This window comes from Musca autumnalis, unplaced genomic scaffold (assembly GCF_047663935.1).
Source record: "Musca autumnalis isolate F117 unplaced genomic scaffold, ASM4766393v1 scaffold_4, whole genome shotgun sequence".
In the NCBI taxonomy this organism is placed as follows: domain Eukaryota; kingdom Metazoa; phylum Arthropoda; class Insecta; order Diptera; family Muscidae; genus Musca; species Musca autumnalis.
In genome coordinates, this window is record NW_027411977.1 from 86,485,191 (window position 1) to 86,505,150 (window position 19,960).

At 35.5% G+C, this 19,960-nt stretch overlaps 1 protein-coding gene across 1 annotated transcript in view; it reads right to left on the minus strand.

Annotated features, from left to right (window-relative positions):
* The window catches only part of Dscam4 (Down syndrome cell adhesion molecule 4), a 349,041-nt gene that overhangs the window by 169,839 nt on the left and 159,242 nt on the right, over nt 1–19,960 (minus strand). Inside the window, exon 7 of the mRNA XM_073987499.1 lies at nt 12,877–13,042. Coding sequence (XP_073843600.1) covers nt 12,877–13,042 — 166 coding nt within the window. The remainder of the gene's footprint in view (nt 1–12,876; nt 13,043–19,960) is intronic.

Genomic DNA, 19,960 nt, shown 5'->3' on the forward strand with positions numbered 1-19,960 from the left:
CTCCCCTAAAAAAGTTTATAAATTGTGCACACAATAACTGCTGAAGGGAGCGTCTGATGTGGTCAAAACTTTACACATCCTACCATATCTACTATACATAGATCAGGTTCAAACAGGAACTACATTTGTCCACTCATTCGGGTACCTCCCACACACAATTTCGGTTATGTACACTTTAAGACCTGCTCTCCAACCAACATGCATTCGCCGCATCCTTTACGACGGTAAAAAGGTTTTCAGGGAAAATCCATACTTCTTCAGAAAACAGCACAAAAGGTGTTAAAACCCCTAGCCATATATAGTGGCTGCAGATAACTCTCAAACTGATCAACCGATTTGGTCCAAAATTTGGCCTTCGACATGTCTTGTCCAAATTTAGTTTCAGTTCGAAGATGGGCAACTTCCAGTACTTCCCCCCATTACTTGAAAAACATTACTCTGTGTAACAGAAAGTAACGATGAAGTTTAAGCCATTGCACATAGGTTTCAATCAGGAATTTTTTGGCCAAAACCCTATTTTTGAAGTTTCGAAATTTAAATTATTTTTTGCACAGAATAATAAAAAACACATCAAGTCATCTGAAAATAATTAGTTTTTGTAAATAACGTTAGTATTCGTTGATTGGCGCAGTACCAAAGTTGACACATTTTTATGTAAAAAAAATAAAACAGAATTTGTGCTGTAAAATATACAATTTTTGTTGTATTGCGTTGCTGCATAAATATACAGAAGTGAGACCAAAGTTATTATGAATCGGGAAGCTGTTAATGAGTACTTTAATAATATTTACAAAAAGAACGATGAAATTTGTGAAATTAGCGTAATAAAATCAATGTTTTTATATATGTTAAAAATTATTTTTTACAAATATTTTTAAATATACTTAAACTTTTAAAAAAAATGTTCAAATTTGTCCACCTCCAAATCGAATTTGAAAGATAGCAGGGGGTCTGTACTAATAAATTCAGAAGTCAAATCGTGCTCAAATTTGCCACAGTTAAAATAAAGTGGATTTTTCTATTTTAAGATGGGAGAATTTTTTGTAAATACCTGTTGTGTCTGTACGTAGTATCCAATTGAAATAGAACGGTAATACCCACATCTATGAACCGATTTTCCTTAAAATTCATATTTAAGGGTTTCAGAGTGTAGAAAACATGTATGTATAATTTTTTTGAAAATAGGTCCATTTTTTATCATAGCTCCCACATAAAAGTACCGTCCGATTGTAGATATTTTGTGGATTTTAGCGACACTTTAGGCCCGATTCGGCTGAAATTTGGTATTTTGACCTCTTGGAAGATATGAATCCGTCGTACCAAAAATTATTAACATAGGTCAATGTTTTGGTTTAGACTCCACACAATGGGACCACCCTGTTCAAAAAATTTTGGCAGTTTTTGGTCATTTTGGTCGATAAAACGTAAGTATTGCTGTTTGTACACATTTATTATAAATAATAATTAATTTCAATTCAAAATGGACGTTGAAATAGCTTTGGCCAGAAAATTTGGATTTGGGACCATTGTGCATTGATGTAATACTCCAGGCTTAAAAACAATCAAATGAGATCAAAACTTCAACCAAAACAAAACAAACAAAGTTTAAATTCTCAAAATACCTATAATTTTGAAGGTACCGTTGGATAAGTTTTTGACCACTGGGAACCTCAATTGGCAAACTACAGCTGGTTCGGTAAAAAATTAGCTAAAATCCATAAAAACAACGAAAGTCGGGAGATACTCGTACCGTTTTATGGGTGCTATACCAAAACATGGATTGTGTTGACAATTTTTGGTGGATAAGTTTTGTGACCACTGGAAACCTCAAACGTCAAATTACAGGTAGTTTGGTCAAAAAAAAATGTTGCTAAATCCTCAGGATATCTAAAATTGGGAGGTACCGTTATATGGGAGATTTACCGAAACATGGACCTATTTTGAAAATGTTTGGTGATAACTGGGTGCCTCAAACATCAAAATGCAGGTAATTCTGTCAAAAAAGGTAGCTAAAATCCTCAAAATACAGAACTTAGGGGGGGGGGTACGGTTATATGGGAGATATACCAAGTAGTTAGGCAAACAGTTAGGTAACACCTTCAAAATATCGAAAATCGGAAGGTACCCTTAAATAGGGGCTATACCGATACGTGGATCTATGTTGAAAATTTTTGTTAGAGTAGTATTGTGACAACAAGAAGCCTCAAACGTCAAAGTGCAGGTACTTCTGTCAAACAGGTAGCTAAAATCCTCAAAATACCGATGTACCGTTATATGGGGGATATACAAAAACATGGACCCATGTTGACAATTTAACGTGTCGATAACACTGTGCAACAAAATGGAGCTGGTGGTCTGGGGGGTGGAAAAATCCTTTAGGGGTGAAAGCCCTTGATGAGTATAACAGAACCGCAAAGAGCAGATCCGCCGTGAGTCGAACTTTTGAGTTATGGCGTGATGAATTTTTCACTGGAGACCCTATAAGCCATCACAAATTAGCGTTGTATCTTTGTTCGTTGTTGTTTTAGATTACACTGTGCAACAAGGTTTCTGTGCGGTGGAAAATTTCTTTTGGAGATGAAAGCTCTTAGTGAGTATATTAAGAACCCAAAAGGAAATTTTGCCCATAGGTCAAGTTTCTGAGATATCGCGAGATGAATTTTTTGAATTTTCGCCTATGATGCTTGAGAAAATAGCTGTATATCTCTGTTTGCCATTGTTGCAGCTTTGTTTTGAGATTACATGTCTTCAGTCAAATCAAATGGCGAATCTTTTTGTAGAACATTTCATTCTTCTAACTCAATTCCTTTCACGTCCTTTTCGTCCTTTCTTTCTTGAACCGTAGTAAAAGTACCACAAGATGAGATTTTACAGCATACAAATATTCCACAAAAATGTTGCTCAGAGAATTTTAGGTACTGTTCTCTTTGACAACTAATTGATATTGTCACGTTTCCATTGTCGTTTTTGATATTTACCCGGTTTTTGTTCAGAAAAAACCTATGTTTTGTTTTTCTGTATATTCGTTATTTGTTATGTATTGGTAGGTAGACATACCCATTGGTTATCGCTTATATTGACATCTGGGATGTATCTGAAATATTTACCATATATAGCTCCCGATATGCTGAACACGTTAATGACAAAGTTTCTTGGAAAATAGATCCGGTTATCTAATATTTTGAACCGGATATAGCGATATAAAACCCGGATTTTGTACCGATTTTAAGTAACCCATTAAGCTTATATGTATACCACTAGAAACCTAATAAAATTGCCAATCAGGGAAAATAAATTTTTTGACAGCATCTTACCTGAGTTCGGTGCTAAAATAAAAAAACCCGTATTCTTGAACCGTTTTTAAGTAAAAATATCACTGCGCGTAAATATGAAGATAAAAGCTTGGTGGGTGAAATATTCTTTTTGCAGATGAAAGTCGATGAAGTTAATATTATGAACCCGGAAGGACAGTTATGCCATAGGTGAAACTTCTGAGTTATGGCGTGATGCATACATACTTGATGAAGAGCACGACAATAAACCCGTAACATAAATTCCATATCGCTGTAACTCAGAAGTTTGACCTATGGCATAACTGTCCTTCCGGGTTCATAATTTTAACTTCATCGACTTTCATCGGCAAAAAGAACATTTCACCCACCAAACTTTTATCTTCATATTTACGCGCAGTGATATTTTTCTTTAAAAACGGTTCAAGAATACGGGTTTTTTATTTTAGCACCGAACTCAGGTAAGATGCTGTCAAAAAATTCATTTTCCCTGATTGGCAATTTTATTAGCTTTCTAATGGTATACATATAAGCTTAATCGGTTTCTTAAAATCGGTACAAAATCCGGGTTTTTTATCGCTATATCCGGTTCAAAATATTAGATAACCGGATCTATTTTCCAAGAAACTTTGTCATTAACGTGTTCAGCATATCGGGAGCTATATATGCTAAATATTTCAGATACATCCCTGATGTCAATATAAGCGATAACCAATGGGTATGTCTACCTACCAATACATAACAAATAACGAATATACAGAAAAACAAAACATAGTTTTTTTCTGAACAAAAACCGGGTAAATGTCAAAAAAGACAATGGAAACGTGACAATATCGATTAGTTGTCAATGAGAACCGTACCTAAAATTCTCTGAGCAACATTTTTGTGGAATATTTGGATGCTGTAAAATCTCATCTTGTGGTACTTTTACTACGGTTCAAGAAAGAAAGGACGTGAAAGGAATTGAGTTAGAAGAATGAAATGTTCTACAAAAAGAGTCGCCATTTGATTTGACTGAAGACATGTAAACTCAAAACGAAGCTGCAGCAACGGCAAACAGAGATATAAAGCTATTTTCTCAAGCATCATAGGCGAAAATTCAAAAAATTCATCGCGTGATATCTCAGAAACTTGACCTATGGGCAAAATTTCCTTTTGGATTCTTAATATATATATCTCCAAAAGGAATTTTCCACCGCACAGTCCTTGAGTTCCAATTTGTGACACAGTGTTATTTTTGATATGACATGTCTTCAGTCAAATCTAATGAGTATCTTTTTCGTAGAACATTCGACCTTCTAACTCGCTTCCTTCCATGTCCTTTGCGTCCTTTATTTCAAGAACCGCAATAAAAGTACAACAAGATGACATTTTTCAGGACATGAAAACGTTATATGGGGGCTATACCGAAACATGGACCTGTGTTGACGATTTTTGGTGGAGATGTTTTGTGACCACTTGGATCATATTACGTGTATATAATATCCTATAGGTCGGTCTCAAGCCGGGACTATCTGAAAACTAAGACGTTTTTTGAGTCTTTTAGTTCACCAGGATGGACTGCCATCAATTACAGCAAATATTACCTACTGCAGAACTCGATCAGGAGTGTTGCCAGACCGACTAAAAGAGTACCAGGCCATATAAGCCGTAAACGAGACTACCTAGGTCCATAACCAAAGCCAAAATGTAGTTTATTTAATTTAAAATAATTTTTTTTTTAACTTTTAACACTCACCCCCTAAATCCGATCTGTTTTCAAAATGTTTTATAGGAATTGTTTTTTAGCCACATAAATGCGGCTTTTAGAGAATTCCGCCCCATAGAAATTACTATGAAAACAAAGGCCGCTCTGGTGGCAAGGGCTAACGTTAACCGATCCCCATAAAATTTCACATAAAAAGTTTTTGGATAAAATGGAAAAAATTATGGTGTAGCAGTTCGAAAAAAAATTATTTGGTTCAGTCTTATACATATATTAGATAAAAAGCAAGTAAAAAAGTATCAGTCGGCTTTGCCGACATAGATATACTCCAGCCTGCTTTCTCAAGAAGTATGGACTTGCCCCTAAAAAACCTTTACTGTCGTAAATCAAAGTGATTCAACATAAATCAAAGTGATTCGAAAGCAGGTCTTAAGCTGAAAACACATCCAACGTTTGGGTAAAAATTTGCGTCGTTTTGGCCGTTTTTACACTGTTGGGCATGATGCCGAAAAATTCAAATTCATTTGAAATATATGCCGGCAAACAGATCAACTCTGGACTTTGGTGTCGGTGTCGCCCTGTTGTTGTTGTTGTTTTTTTCTCAATGCCCAACACAAAACTTTACTGAAACGTTGGATGTGTTTTCAGCTTTAAAGTGAATTTATTCGAAATTTTGTGTGGGAGCTACCCGAAGGAAAGGACAAATATAGTGTATATTCAAACCTGATCTATATCTGGTAGATATATTAGGATGTGTAAAGTATGGACCAAATCGGCCACTCCTTTCAAGATTTATCGTGTGTACAATTTTTCCGAATATTTTTGAACTTTTGTGGGGGAGGTACCTGAAGAAATGGACCGATATGACTTATCTTCGAGCTTAAACGAAGTAGGCACAAAATATTACGAAGGCCACATTTTGGACCGAATCGGCAGATCCATTCGAGAGTTATTTTGCTTTCCAACCACTACCCACGATGCCATAGTGGTTTTTTTACCTTTGAGGCTGTTTTCTCAGGAAGTATGGACTTGCCCCTAATGAAACTTATACCTTCGTATGAGTGACAGTGAATACAAGCTGTTTCAACAAAAATCAAAGCGACCGATATGACTTATCTTCGAGCTTAAACGAAGTAGGCACAAAATATTACGAAGGCCACATTTTGAACCGAATCGGCAGATCCATTCGAGAGTTATTTTGCGTTCCAACCACTACCCACGATGCCATAATGTTTTTTTTTTACCTTTCAGGCTGTTTTCTCAGGAAGTATGGACTTGCTCCTAATGAAACTTATACCTTCGTATGAGTGACAGTGAATACAAGTTGTTTCAACAAAAATCAAAGCGATTCGAGAGCGGGTCCTAAACTGAACTTTTCCGAAATTTTGTGTGGGAGGTACCCGAAGGAGTGAACCAATTGGGTCCATATTGGAACCTCATCTAAGTCTGGTAGAAATTTTACGATGCGCAAAGTATGGACCGAATCGGTTACTCTCTTCAAGAGTTTTCGTGCTCACAAATTTTCCAAACATTTTCGAACTTTTGTGGGGGAGGTACCGGAAGGAGTGGACAGATATAACCCATCTTCGAACTTAAACAAAGTTTGGACAAAATATTAGGTAAGCCAAATTTTGGACGGGATCGGTTGATCCGTTCGAGAGTTATCGTGCGCTCCAGCCAGACAGACAGACAGACGGACGAACGTGCCTAAATCAACTCCAAATTGTCTGAAACACATTTCGTCCAAACATACTTGGGTCTAAAACTATACTTCGATGGGGCACATTTTGCCCGTATGAATGTGTATATACCCTCGTTATCATAAATGCTGAGGGTATAATAAGGAAAGTCAGTACCACAAAGCCTTTTCGAAAACATAGTTGGTTTATTACTTCTTTCGTAAACCTAACGACAGAATTTATTGAGATCTGCCCAGAATATTCCAAATTTTATAAATAGATTTCTAAGTTTTTCTATAATAGTACGTTTACATATATCTGGATTTAATAAATCCTCTGGGTTTCAAATATCGTTTTCATACGTCAAAAAGTAAAAAAGTCATAAAAAAGGTTAACCCTGCAAAAAGCTATAATATAAGGCAATGTATACAAATTATATTAAATATAGAAAGTATCCCATTATGCCTGGAGTAAAATAGAAGACAATTAAGAATAAATTTTAAATACTTTTTATTTATTTCCGGTATTTTTTCTAAACAACGTTGTTAACATTAAGTTATTAGTTGTTGTAGTAAATACACCTTCTTTAATACAACTTCTTCTTAAACCATGAACATAGCAGAATTTTAAAATCATTTCCATTAATATAGTATTTAATAGTACATGACACATTTGTTAGAATTTCTCTAAATAACAACTACCATTGAATATTTTCCACCTCGGTCATTAAGAAATGAAATCAAACCGCACTTTATTTTATTGCAACTTAAAAAACACGAAAATCTAGGTCAAGGTAAGTGTAGCAATTTAAAATAAAGATGTCGACATTTTGTATAAGAAATGTATGTTTTTCTATATATTTTTGACAAATGTTTCGGTAATGGATGGAGGAGGTTATTTTAACTGTTAACATTAATTCAGATATAAATTAATTATTTTGAAAACAGACACAGAAAACGGACAGAATTGTATCAAATTTAAATAAAGTTTGCAATGCAGATTTCTAGCTGAATTTCGTACTGCAAATCGTACAACGAAAATCTAATATTTTCACATCCTTTAGCGTAATGTTGAACTGCATTTGGTCTGTTCCTTTACTGTTAAAAATGGTAAAAGTATCTCACCCCAAAACAAACAGCAACTAATATTTTCAACTAATTGTATAAAAATTGTCACATATGACTACGTTTCCAAAGAACTTAGTCCATATTTACATAAGGCAATTTTCCTTGCGGCAATTGTCAGTTTGTAGGTGAGACAGGGTGTTGACAATTTCTGCAAGAAAAATTGTAACTTTAAAAAAACAGTTCGTTGAAAAGATTCCTCACGTTTGACTACATGTTTGGATCCGAACATATTATTTGTTTGCACCCAAACATATTATTTGTTGGCTGCATTTTTTTCTCCGTGTGTTTAGTACTTCTAGTACATTTATTGTGTATTACACTTTAGAACGTTTAGTACCCTAACCCTACGTTTACAAATGTCAGTATTGGCAAGACAATAGCAAAAATACAAACATCTTTTCACAAAATAAATATTATTATATTATAATTTTTTTAAATATGTATAGAGAAAAGTATGAATGTATTGGTGAAAATGGTTTGTAACTTTGCTATTGTCCTGCCAATACCGTCTGTGTGTAAACGCCTAGTTTTGGTATAAATCCAGCTTTTTTGCCACACACAATACCAAAATGTTACCAAAGTTAGTAATTTTTCGAACACATATGAGGTATAAGCGTGAAAAAATACCTCCTTATATCAACGCTATATACCAACTAACCTGCCCTATGTGTTCCCCCGAAACAATTATGACATTATTTAGTACTATTCATATACATAAGTAAGAATTTCCAAAACCAAAACCTATCTCCTGATTAATTCAAAATTTCAGGATTCTAACTCTATCCGTTCTCTCAAATACAAATTGTACCAAATTTGATACCATTTAGTACATATAAGTACGAATTTCCAAAATCTCCTCCTTACTTCCACTCTATACAACTACTGCTATCCCAATACCGAATTTCGAAATTCTAGCTCAACCCTATTAGTACTTATCGTATTTCCAAAACCTCCATATTTCAACCCCACACCTCAACCTCTTCCATATATAAAAACCACACAAGAACAGCGACTCCAATAATTTTAGAATTTATCGAATACCAAATTTAGAACGCTTTTGTTCTTTTCGTATATTTATGTTACGTACATATTTCCCAAACCACATCCAGGCAACAACGTCACACTCCAAGTTGACTACCATTAAGTACTCTTCGTATACTTACGGTACATATTTCTTCAAACGCGTCTATATATCAACCCTACGCACAAACAGTGAACTTAATACCAAATTTTTTAAACCAATCATCATTCCTTAACCCAATATCAAATAGTGGACTAAATTGTACTTTTCGTACACATAAGCACTAATTTCCGAAATATCTTTCTTATCTGCATTCTACACACCAACAGTGACCCTAATACTGAAATTCAAAATAAAATAGTTGAGGGGGTGGGGGGCAAGTTGAGGGCGGAGAAGTTGAGGGGGGCAAATTGAGGGGGGCATATTGAGGGGGGCAAGTAGAGGGCGGGGAAACCACACCCCCCAAAAAAGGCTTTGCCCCCACCCACAAAAAAAAATAACCCCCCCCCCCCCTCAACTTGCCCCCCTTAACTTATCCGCCCTCAACTTGCCCACCCTCAACTTCCCCGCCCTCAACTTCCCCCCGACACTCAACTTCCCCCCGACACTCAACTTCCCCACCCTAAACTTCCCCCCCCCCACAAATTTCCCACCAACATTACACAAACATTTTTCCAAAAATATATCAATTCATTTTTACTCGATTTTATTCTTCGATTGAACTGGTACTCTATTTCGTGTATTTTCACTTCCACTCTTATTTTTAAACCCCGCGTACTCGCGAGTGCTCTCAAATAAAACAAAAGAGTGGAGAGTAAACTTCTTTTAAAACTCGCACTTTTCGAGTACTCCCACTCGCGAGTACTTTTCACTCGCGAGTAAAAACGAATAAATCGGAGCTCTGGTATAAATTGCCAAAACTTCGTCCATATCTCATTCCGACACTCCAGCAGTAATCTTAAATTCGAAACTTCAGAATGCAAGCTCTATCCGTTCAATCCTACTTTCCAACAGTAATCCTTATTCCACATTTCAGGTTTCCAGCTTTTTCCGATCACCGAGAACCCCCCCCCCCCCCACCAGGTAACAATTTTAGTACCATTTAGTAGTTTTTGTACACATATGTAAGTACGAACTTCCAAAACCATTTGCTTATATTAACACATTTTCCCAACCTTGATTTCCATACTAAATATCATAGGTCGAATTTCCAAAAACCCTTTGGTACATCTTTCTAACTCTCAATCAGTAACAATTATTTGAATTTTCAGAATTCTAGCTCTTCCATTTTGCCTAATACAAAGGGTACCATATTTAGTACCTGTTTGTACTCTTCTAGTTCGAATTTCCAAAAACCCAGCCTCGTCTCACCCTACACATCAAAAACAACCCAAAAATTTGGCCTTCGGAATATTTTATCCAAACTTAGTCTAAGTTCGAAGATGTGTCATATCGGTGCATTCCTTCCGATACCTCCCCCACCAGGTTCAAATATTTTCGCGAAAATTGTACACACGATATCTTGTGAACGGAGCAACCTATTTGGTCCCAACTGTGGATCTCCTATAATTTTGTCCAACATTAGATTAACTTCAAAAATGATCAATATCGGTCTTCTACTTAGGGTACCGCTCCCACAAAAGTTCAACATTTTTGTTTAGGTGCAATTTGGGTTTGTTCGAAGATCTTTTGAAAATTTATATCGATGCTACACCATGTGGTACGGTTTACAGCAACAATATGTTTTTTTGTGGATAAGTCCATGCTTCCATGCTAAGTTATACGGTGACCAACTGAACTAACTGGTGTGCGCGACATGTATCGAAAAGAAATGACTCCCAAAATAAGATCTACTTCCGAAACTATGAACTATGCCGACTAGTGCGAACCAAAAACACATGTTTTTTGTTTTTTGGAACTCCTACCCCCCAAAATGTTTTTTTCATTTGATCTAAAGACCATATATATGAGATTTTATGGCAACCGTTTTATGTTTTTTCATCGATTGGATCATAACTGCCTTGGCCTTCAGACAATTTTCGTGAAAATACACCTTTGGTCCCATACAAATTACTATAGAAATAAAGATCGCTCGGGTGGCACGGGTTAAAGTTAACCGATCGCCATGAAATTTCTTATATAAAGTTTTTGGATCAAAAGAAAAAAAAAATGGCGTAGAAGTTCCAAAAAAATGGGTCGCCCTTATATCGATCCATTCCCTCCAAAATAACGCCACAAATGCATACGTCCAAAAAGGGCTTAAAATCGGAAAATCTCCCAAACACTTAATTAAGGATTTTGGTAGGGTAGCCAGTATTCGATTTGATATTTTCTACAGATGAAAGTATCAAATCACAGAGCTAAGTGTATATCTCAGTCTTCTATCTCTCAGACTTCTCTTTTTATACTTGTTTCTTCTACCTCCTTACAAACGCCTAAAAAATTGCGCTAATATAGAGTATAAGACGAGATAAGATATATGAAAATTATTTTTGAATAAATTTTATTATATCCTCAGCATTTATGTCAACGAGGGTATATAAACTTTCAAACGGGCAAAATGTGTCTCATCGAAATAATGGTTTTAGACCCCAAGTATATTTGGACGAAACGTGTTTCAGACAATTCAGAGTTGTTTTAGCCATGTCCGTCCGTCTGTCTGGCTGGCTTGTGCCCACGATAACTCTCGAACGAAGCAACAGTTCGGGTCCAAAATTCGGCATTCGTAATATTTTGTCCAAACTTAGTTTAAGTTCGAAGATGGGCCATATCGGGCACTCCAACGAAGCAACAGCTCGGGTCCAAAATTCGGCATTCGTAAAATTTTGTCCAAACTTAGTTTAAGTTCGAAGATGGGCCATATCGGGCACTCCTTGAGGTACCTCCTCCACAAAAGTTTGAAAATGTTTGGAAAAATTGTTCCGCCGATAACTCTCAAAAGGAGTAAAATATTTGGTTCATACTTTGCAAATCGTGAAATTTATGCTGCACATAGATGAGGTTCCAATATGAAACCTATCGGTACTCCTTCGGGTACATACCACACAAAATTTCGGAAAAGTTCAGTTTAGGTCCTGCTCCCGAATTGCTTTGATTTTTGTTGCAAAATCTGCAAATTTTATCAGGGGCAAGTCCATACAAGCCCGAAAGGTGTAAAAAGTCCATATGGCACCTATATAGTGGATGGAGCGCACGATAACTCTCGAACGGATCTGCCGATTTGGTCCAAAATTTGGCCTTCGTAACATTTTGTCCAAGCTTAGTTCGAATATGGACTATATCGGTTCACTCCTTTGCGTAGCCCCACACAACATTTCGGAAGTTTTGAACATAAACTAGGTTAAGACAAAATATTTCGAAATCCAAAGTTTGGACCAAATCGGTTGCTCCGTACGTACCACTTTAGCACGTACCATTTTAGCGAATATTTTCGAACTTTTGTGGGGAAGCAGTGGACCTATGAATTTTAGTTAATATTCGAAGAAAAGTTACGATATGCAAAGTGTGGACCAAAGCAGTATGCGGTTCGAGAGTTGAAGTGCGCATGGCTGGTGCTGAAATTCAAAGGCGCTTGCTGGCCATACGGATTTTTACAGCTTTCGAGTAATTTTTTCTAGAAGTATGGACAAAAAAACTTGCACCATCGTAATAGGGGCCTTGAGTGCAATATCTTGCATCTGTTTAAATTCACACAGGCTGAGGGTATATATCTGTCGGCAATGTCGACTGATACTTTTTTACTTGTGTTTAATTGTCGTTGATATTACAGGTTGAAACTAACCACCTGTTTATGTATTTCGAAACGAAAATGTGTGAAATACACCCTAACTTTAGTTTTGGAAATATTTTTGCTTCAAAATTGGTAGTTTTTCTTACGCATTCATTTTCTTATCGACATACATAAACATACCCTTAATATTTATTTAAATAAATATTAAAAACTCTTGGATGTATGTATGTATGTATGTATGTATGTATGTATGTATGTAGGTTTCGACGCAGATAAAATCAACAAACCATTTGCAAATTTCACTTTTCCTTCATATGTACATACCTGTAAGTGGGTACTGGATGGCCTTGAGCTATGCATGGCAATGTTGTCTGTCCATTAAGCACAACATGCCGCATTGAGTGTTTTTCAACATTAATGCGGGGTTGAACCATGCCTTTGGGTTCTGTAACAATAATACGTCCAGGATATGTTGATGCTTGAACTTCACCTGAAATAACAGTAAGAAAATAAATACAAATATGAACAAGAAAAAATCACAATAAGTCACGTTTTGGGCTGAATGGTTAATTTGGCAGATACCTACAAATATTTTTAATATATGAAAAAAATATACGTTTAGTTAAAAAGGTTATGGACATACTATTTTACCTACAAGTGAAATACAACCTCAACGCAACTCGCTTCATATCAGAAAAATTCCTTAAAGTTGTGATGTAAATGTATTCTAGTAGTGGACAATTCAAGTTTATGCCGTTCTTTTGGAACTACCCATTTAGTACGATAGCATTAAATTTACAGCAGAATATCTTTTGGGGTAATTTAAGAACTCAACACGTCTATGGATTCACTTAAACATTTTCAAATTACATGCTTTACAAATATATGAGGATGAGTTGTCTATGTGCATATGTATGTGTATGTGTTTTTTCTTGAAAACATGAACTACATTCTTGATTGAATTTATTGTCTGTGATAGTGACTTGTTTTAATATTACACCCCCACTGGCAGTTGATTGATGATGTGAAAGTTTTCACACTTCGCTAAGAAATGATGTTCCTGGAGCATTAAAAAAGAATCACTTGCTAAGGGCTGAAGTCCATACATACGAACATACATACTCGTCTATTGAATACATAAATGTATTTAAGTTCTTATGTACATCTGTACAAAAATATACATCCAAACACCAACTGATACCCACTTCAAACTTCAACAACACAAAAGTTGTGGACATGAGAATCTATATTTTTGAGATAAATTGAAAATTTTCTTCTTCTGTTGTTAAAGTCAAAGGGAGAAACTATCATCATATTGGATTGTGTTTTTGGCCTTCCTTTATCCCCACAATCAAGCACAAGATACAAATTTTTGTTCGATGTGTGGGTTAGAAATAAATGGAATAGGTAGATGCAGCTGCAGTTGTAAGTGTTTCAAGGGGCTTTATATCAAACAGGCCAAATCATTGGCCACAAGTTTGTGTGCGAAACTTTTTCACACTTTGATGCCATTCTATTTCTTAGAATTTGAACTTTATTGGACAAAGGTACAGTACTTGGGGCATAGGTGACGATAAATACCAGGAAACGGCCCTGATCGACTTTAAGATGGCAAATACCAAGCGTTAATTGCATCCCTCTCCCATTTAAAGTTATTGAGCTAACAAAATGTTCACTAGGGTGGCCAATTAAGACAACTTTTTTATGGGACGCCTACCCCTATATATGAATTTTTTTTGGAGATCGGTTAACGTTAACCCGTGAAACCAGAGGGATCTTTGTTTCCATAGTAATTTGTATGGAGCCAATGGTGAATTTTCACGAAAATTCTCTAAAATCCGCATTTATCTATAGCGATACCGAAATCAGTTCCGATTTTCTCAATTTTTTGCAGGACTTGTTTTTTAGACACAGCAATAAACTGGTAAAAAAAATTTCATAGATTGGACCATAAATGCAGATTTTAGAGAATTTTCCTGAAAATGCACCTTTGGCCCCATACAAATTACTATGGAAACAAAGATCCCTCTGGTGGCACGGGTTAACGTTTACAGATCGCCATAAAATTTCATATATGTATAAGGTTGTAGGATCAAGTGGAAAAATATGTTTTATTCAGAAACCAAAATTTTATAGAAACAGAAGCCGTTAGGTTTACCGATAGGGATATACCCTGAGCATGTGTATTCACCCAACAATAAGAAGACGGTGAACCGAAATGAGCTAAGAACAGGTCCGTAGTTAAAAAAAATAATAATAAAAAAACAGTTAAGTTGGGCTGAGACGAACTTTTTATACCCTCCTCCGCGAGTTTTAAAATTTAATAATAAACATTAGCTAAATATTAGCCATTCCTGTCTGATGATCAGGCTAAAGCCATTAAAATATCGAAAATCGGGAGCTTCCGTTTATGATGGTTACATTCAAAGGTGGACCAGTACTGTCAAATTTCAGGGAGAAAATTTGAAACCCCATGGAAGAATATATACCAAATTTCAGCATTTAGGCGTTATAACGAGCCTAAAAATTTACAAATATCGAAAACCGGGAGGTTCCGTTCTATGGGGGCTATATTAGAACGTGGTCCTTTATTACAAATTTCTGAGGGATAAATTCGTAGCCCTAAAGAAGACGAAATACCAAATTTTATCCATTTAGTTAAGACTAGCAAAATGCCCGCTACTTCGTATGCGGAAAGTGAATAATATACAAATAAACTGTATTTAAAATGGTGAACACTGAAAATTTTGATGTACTATTTGAATTGAATTTATATTTAATTTCATTTAAGTCTGTTCGTACACGTTTTGTTCGAATTTCAAAAAAGACCCCTACACTTCAACAGCGGGCTACATTTTAAATTCCAGTCCATGCTATATTTGAAAATTTAGTTCACATTTTTAATCCACATTTTCCAACTAAATTTTGTGATATCAAAATGTGGAAAACGTTAATTCAAAACTTGTTATTTTATTTTAGGCCTTTTTATTCTCAGAATGTAAAAACCTTCTTGTAAAAAATTAGCCGCATAGATCTACCTTTTCAAATGAACTTACTGCTTTTTGATTTCAGTACATTATTTAGAAACCGAATTCGTGTTAACATAAAAACAATAGTACACTATTCAGTACAATTTTTAAAATCCAGGACCTTAGCTCAAATTGTACAGTTTTAGCTCTACTTGTTACATGTAGAAACCTTTCATATATTTAATGGCGGATTTTAATAAACATTCTGATCCAATCTACACAGCAATCCTCATAACAAATTTCATTTATCGATTCACCCAATTCCAGTGCTTCAATATTTAGTATTATTACTAGTACACTTATAGTACGATCACCTCTAACAATGAACCTGACAAATAAATAATAAATCGGAATTCCACTTCTATTCCTTAGCCCAATACCAAATTTATTGCAATTTTGTACTTTTCACACACTAAATATATAATTCCAGCTTCATTGCTACACCCAACGTCAAATTTAATATCATTTAGTACATTTCGTATTTCTCAATAAATCAGCCAGCCCTCAGCCTAATTTCAGAATTTGTATGCATTTAAAAAAATCCTTATTTAGACACCAAAACAGCAATTCGAAATTCCGCCCATATCCTTTCATGCAACACCAAACTGGTACCAAATTTAGTACTTGTAATATGTATAAATTTCAAGAATTATTTCCTTATATCCAAAACTATATCCCAATAGCGATTTAGTATTTTTAGTATACATAAATACGAAATTCCAAAACATCCTTTCTATCTTCACTCTAAACGCCAACTGCTATACTAATACCGAATTTCATATTTTCAGCTGTACCCCTTTACATAATAACAATTGGAACCAAATTCTGTGCCATATAGTAATTTTCGTACATTTATTGTACGTATATCCACAACAACATCCATATCTCAACCCTACACACCAATACCAAATTTCCGAATTCCTCCTCTAATATCTAATACCATCAATACTTTTGGAATTCCTCTCCTATTTCTAATACCATCAATACCTGAAACATACACTCCAACAGTAATCTTAATTTAGATAGATAGTTATCTGCAACAGTAATTCCGAATTTCAGGATTCCACCTCTAACCGTTCACCTAAATCTAAATTGTACCAAATTTAGAGCCATTTAGTACTTTTAGTAACCATAAGTACGAACTTTCAAAACTATCTCAGTCCTACACCCCAACAGTAATCTAAGTTCCAAATTTCCAGCTCTCTCCTTTCACCAAAATCCAAATTATACCATATTAAGTACCATTTAGTACTTTTGTACTTTTCGCAGAATAGGAACGAATTTCGAAAACCACGCCAAACCTACACTCACAGTAATCTTAATTTCAAATGTCAGGATTCCAGCTTTATCCGTTCACCCAAATCCAAATTGAACCAAATTTAGTACCATTTAGTACTATTCGTACTCATAAGTACGAATTTCCAAAACCATATCAAACCTACACTCCAACAGTAATCTTAGTTTCAAATATCCGGGTTCCAGCTCTATCCTTTCCGTATCCATAAGTATGAATTTCCAAAACTTCCTCAATCCTACACTCCAACAGTAACCTTAACTCGAAATTTCAGGATTCCAGCTCTATCCGTTCACCCAAATCTAAATTGTACCAAATTTAGTACCATTCACTACTTTCCGTACCCATAAGTACGAAATTCCAAAACTACCTCAATCCTACACTCCATAGGTAATCTTTATAATAAATTTCAGGATTCCAGCTCTATCTGTTGATCGAAATCCAAATTGTACCAAACTTAGTACTTTTCGTACCCATAAGTACGAATTTTCAAAACTACCTCAATCCTACACTCCATAGGTAATCTTTATAATAAATTTCAGGATTCCAGCTCTATCTGTTGATCGAAATCCAAATTGTACCAAACTTAGTACTTTTCGTACCCATAAGTATGAATTTCCAAAACCACCCTCATATCTCCATCCTACACTTCAACAGTAATCTTAACTCCAAATTTCAGGATTCCAGCTTTATCTTTTCACCCAAAACCAAATTGTACCAAATTTAGTACCATTTAGTACTTTTCGTAAACATAAGTACTAATACTATCCCATATATCAATCGTACACTTCAACAGTTATCTTAATTTCAAATTTCAAGTTTCCAGCTCTATTCGTTCACCCAAATCCAAGCTGTACAAAATTTAGTACCATTTAGAACTTGTCGTACACATACATAAGTACGAATTTCGAAAACTACCCCCATATCGCAATCCTATACTCCGTCAGTAATCTTAATTTCAAATTTCAGGTTTCTAGCTCTATTCGTTCACCCAAATCCAAGTTGTACTAAATTTAGTACTTTTCGTACACATAAGTACGAATTTCCAAAACTACCCCCATATCTCAATCCTACACTCCGTCAGTAATCTTAATTCCAAATTTCAGGTTTCCAGCTCTATCCTTTTACCTAAATCCAAATTCTACTAAATTTAGTACCATTTAGTACTATTCGTACACATGAGTACTAATTTCACAAACCATTTCCTTTTATAAACACCACTTCACAACATTCATTTCCATACCAAATTCCAAGTTTCCAGCTAAATCCGTTCAAAATATACAATTGGTACTAAATTTAGTACTTTTCGTACACTTAGAGGTCGAATTTCCCAAAACATTTTGGTACACCTTTCTAACTCTCCATCAGTTACCCTCATTCTAAATTTCAGAATTCTAGCTCTTCCCGTTTGCCTAATACAAAGGGTACCATATTTAGTACCTTTTAGTACTTTTCGTAACCTTCCAGTTCGAATTTCCAAAAACCCAGCCTTATCTCACCCCTGCACACCAACAGCAACGTACACTCAAAATTTCAAGCTTCTAGCTTCAGCAGTTTCCTCTGGGCGATGATCTGTCAGTCACTCAGTCACTCACTCACTCACTCACTCACTCACTCACTCATCACTAAGCTCTTTTATATATATAGATAATGTTGCTGGAGCCTTCAATCTATCGCAAATCGACAGGAACCGTTTCATGGGGGCTATACCAAAATGTGGACCTAACCCGGCAGATTTTTGGGGAAATATTCTATAGTCCCAAAGATAACTTAGTACGAAATTTCAGCAATTTCGGCGTGCAAATGTGTCAAAAACCTTCAAAATATCGAAAATCGGGGGGTACTGTTCTAGGTTGCTATTTTAAAACGAAGACCTATATTGACACATTTTTGGGGGAAAGTTCTGTAGCCCCAAGTAAAACCAAAACCAAATTTCAGCCATTCCGGTAAGATAATGTGGCTGAAAACTTCACAAAACCGTAAATCGGGAAGTACCGTTCTATGGGGGCTATATCAAAACGTGTTCCTTTACTGACAAACTTCTGGGGGGAAAAGTTCTGTAGCCCCAAAGAAGACCAAACATCAAATTTCAGCCATTTTGGTAATCGGGAGGTACCTTCTATGGGGCTATATCAAAACGTGAACCGTTATAGCTCATTTTCAATACCAAACATCTAAGGTGTAATAAAAAATTCTGTATCAAAGAAGTAAAAAGGTATCAGTCGGTTTTGCCGACAGAGATATACCCTCAGCCTGTGTCAATTGAAAGTTACGTATATGGGCAGATGAACTACCGGTTGCACTATCAAAATCATTTTACCCTATAATTATGTATTTACAAGGTTTCCAGATTTTGTGGCCCATTTTGGATGTACTAACTTGGCAACAAAAGTATATTTTTGGATTAAAGCTCAAAAGTGATGCGGAGTAGGCACTTGAAGGAATGCACTGCAGGGTTAATTTTAGAAGTGGTTCTTATTTTGGGAGTCATTTGTTTTTGATAGATAGTTATTTCAGCTGGTCACCTTATAAGGGCATGGACTAGCCCACGAAAAACATAATATCGCTGTAATCAAGATCCAAGGGATCTTCCATCTGAGTTTAAACTGCAATTAAACAAAAATGTTGAACTTTTGTGGGGGAGGAAAAGGCCGATATTGACAATTTTCGAAGTTAAACTAAATTTGGCTGATCCGTTCAAGATCAATTTTAAGGACTAACATTGCCCATCTTCGAACTTACACTAAATTTGGACAAAGTAAAGGGTGTTTTTTTAAGCTAGATAGAACTTTAAATTGTAAAAAGTAACACAAAAAATTAAATTTTGATGAAACTTTTTTTTTATTTGTTTCAGTATACTCTGACAAATCATCATGAATAGACTCACGCTTGAACAACGCTAAGATATTATCCAAATTTACTTTGAAAATCAGTCGTCGATTCGCGCAACAATGACCCGTTGTTTTATCGCAAAATTGTGTTCAGCGATGAGGCGCATTTTTGGCTTAACGGGTTTGTTAATAAGCAAAATTGCCGCATATGGAGTGAGACCAATCCACAAGAGACCCTACAGACTCCATTACAT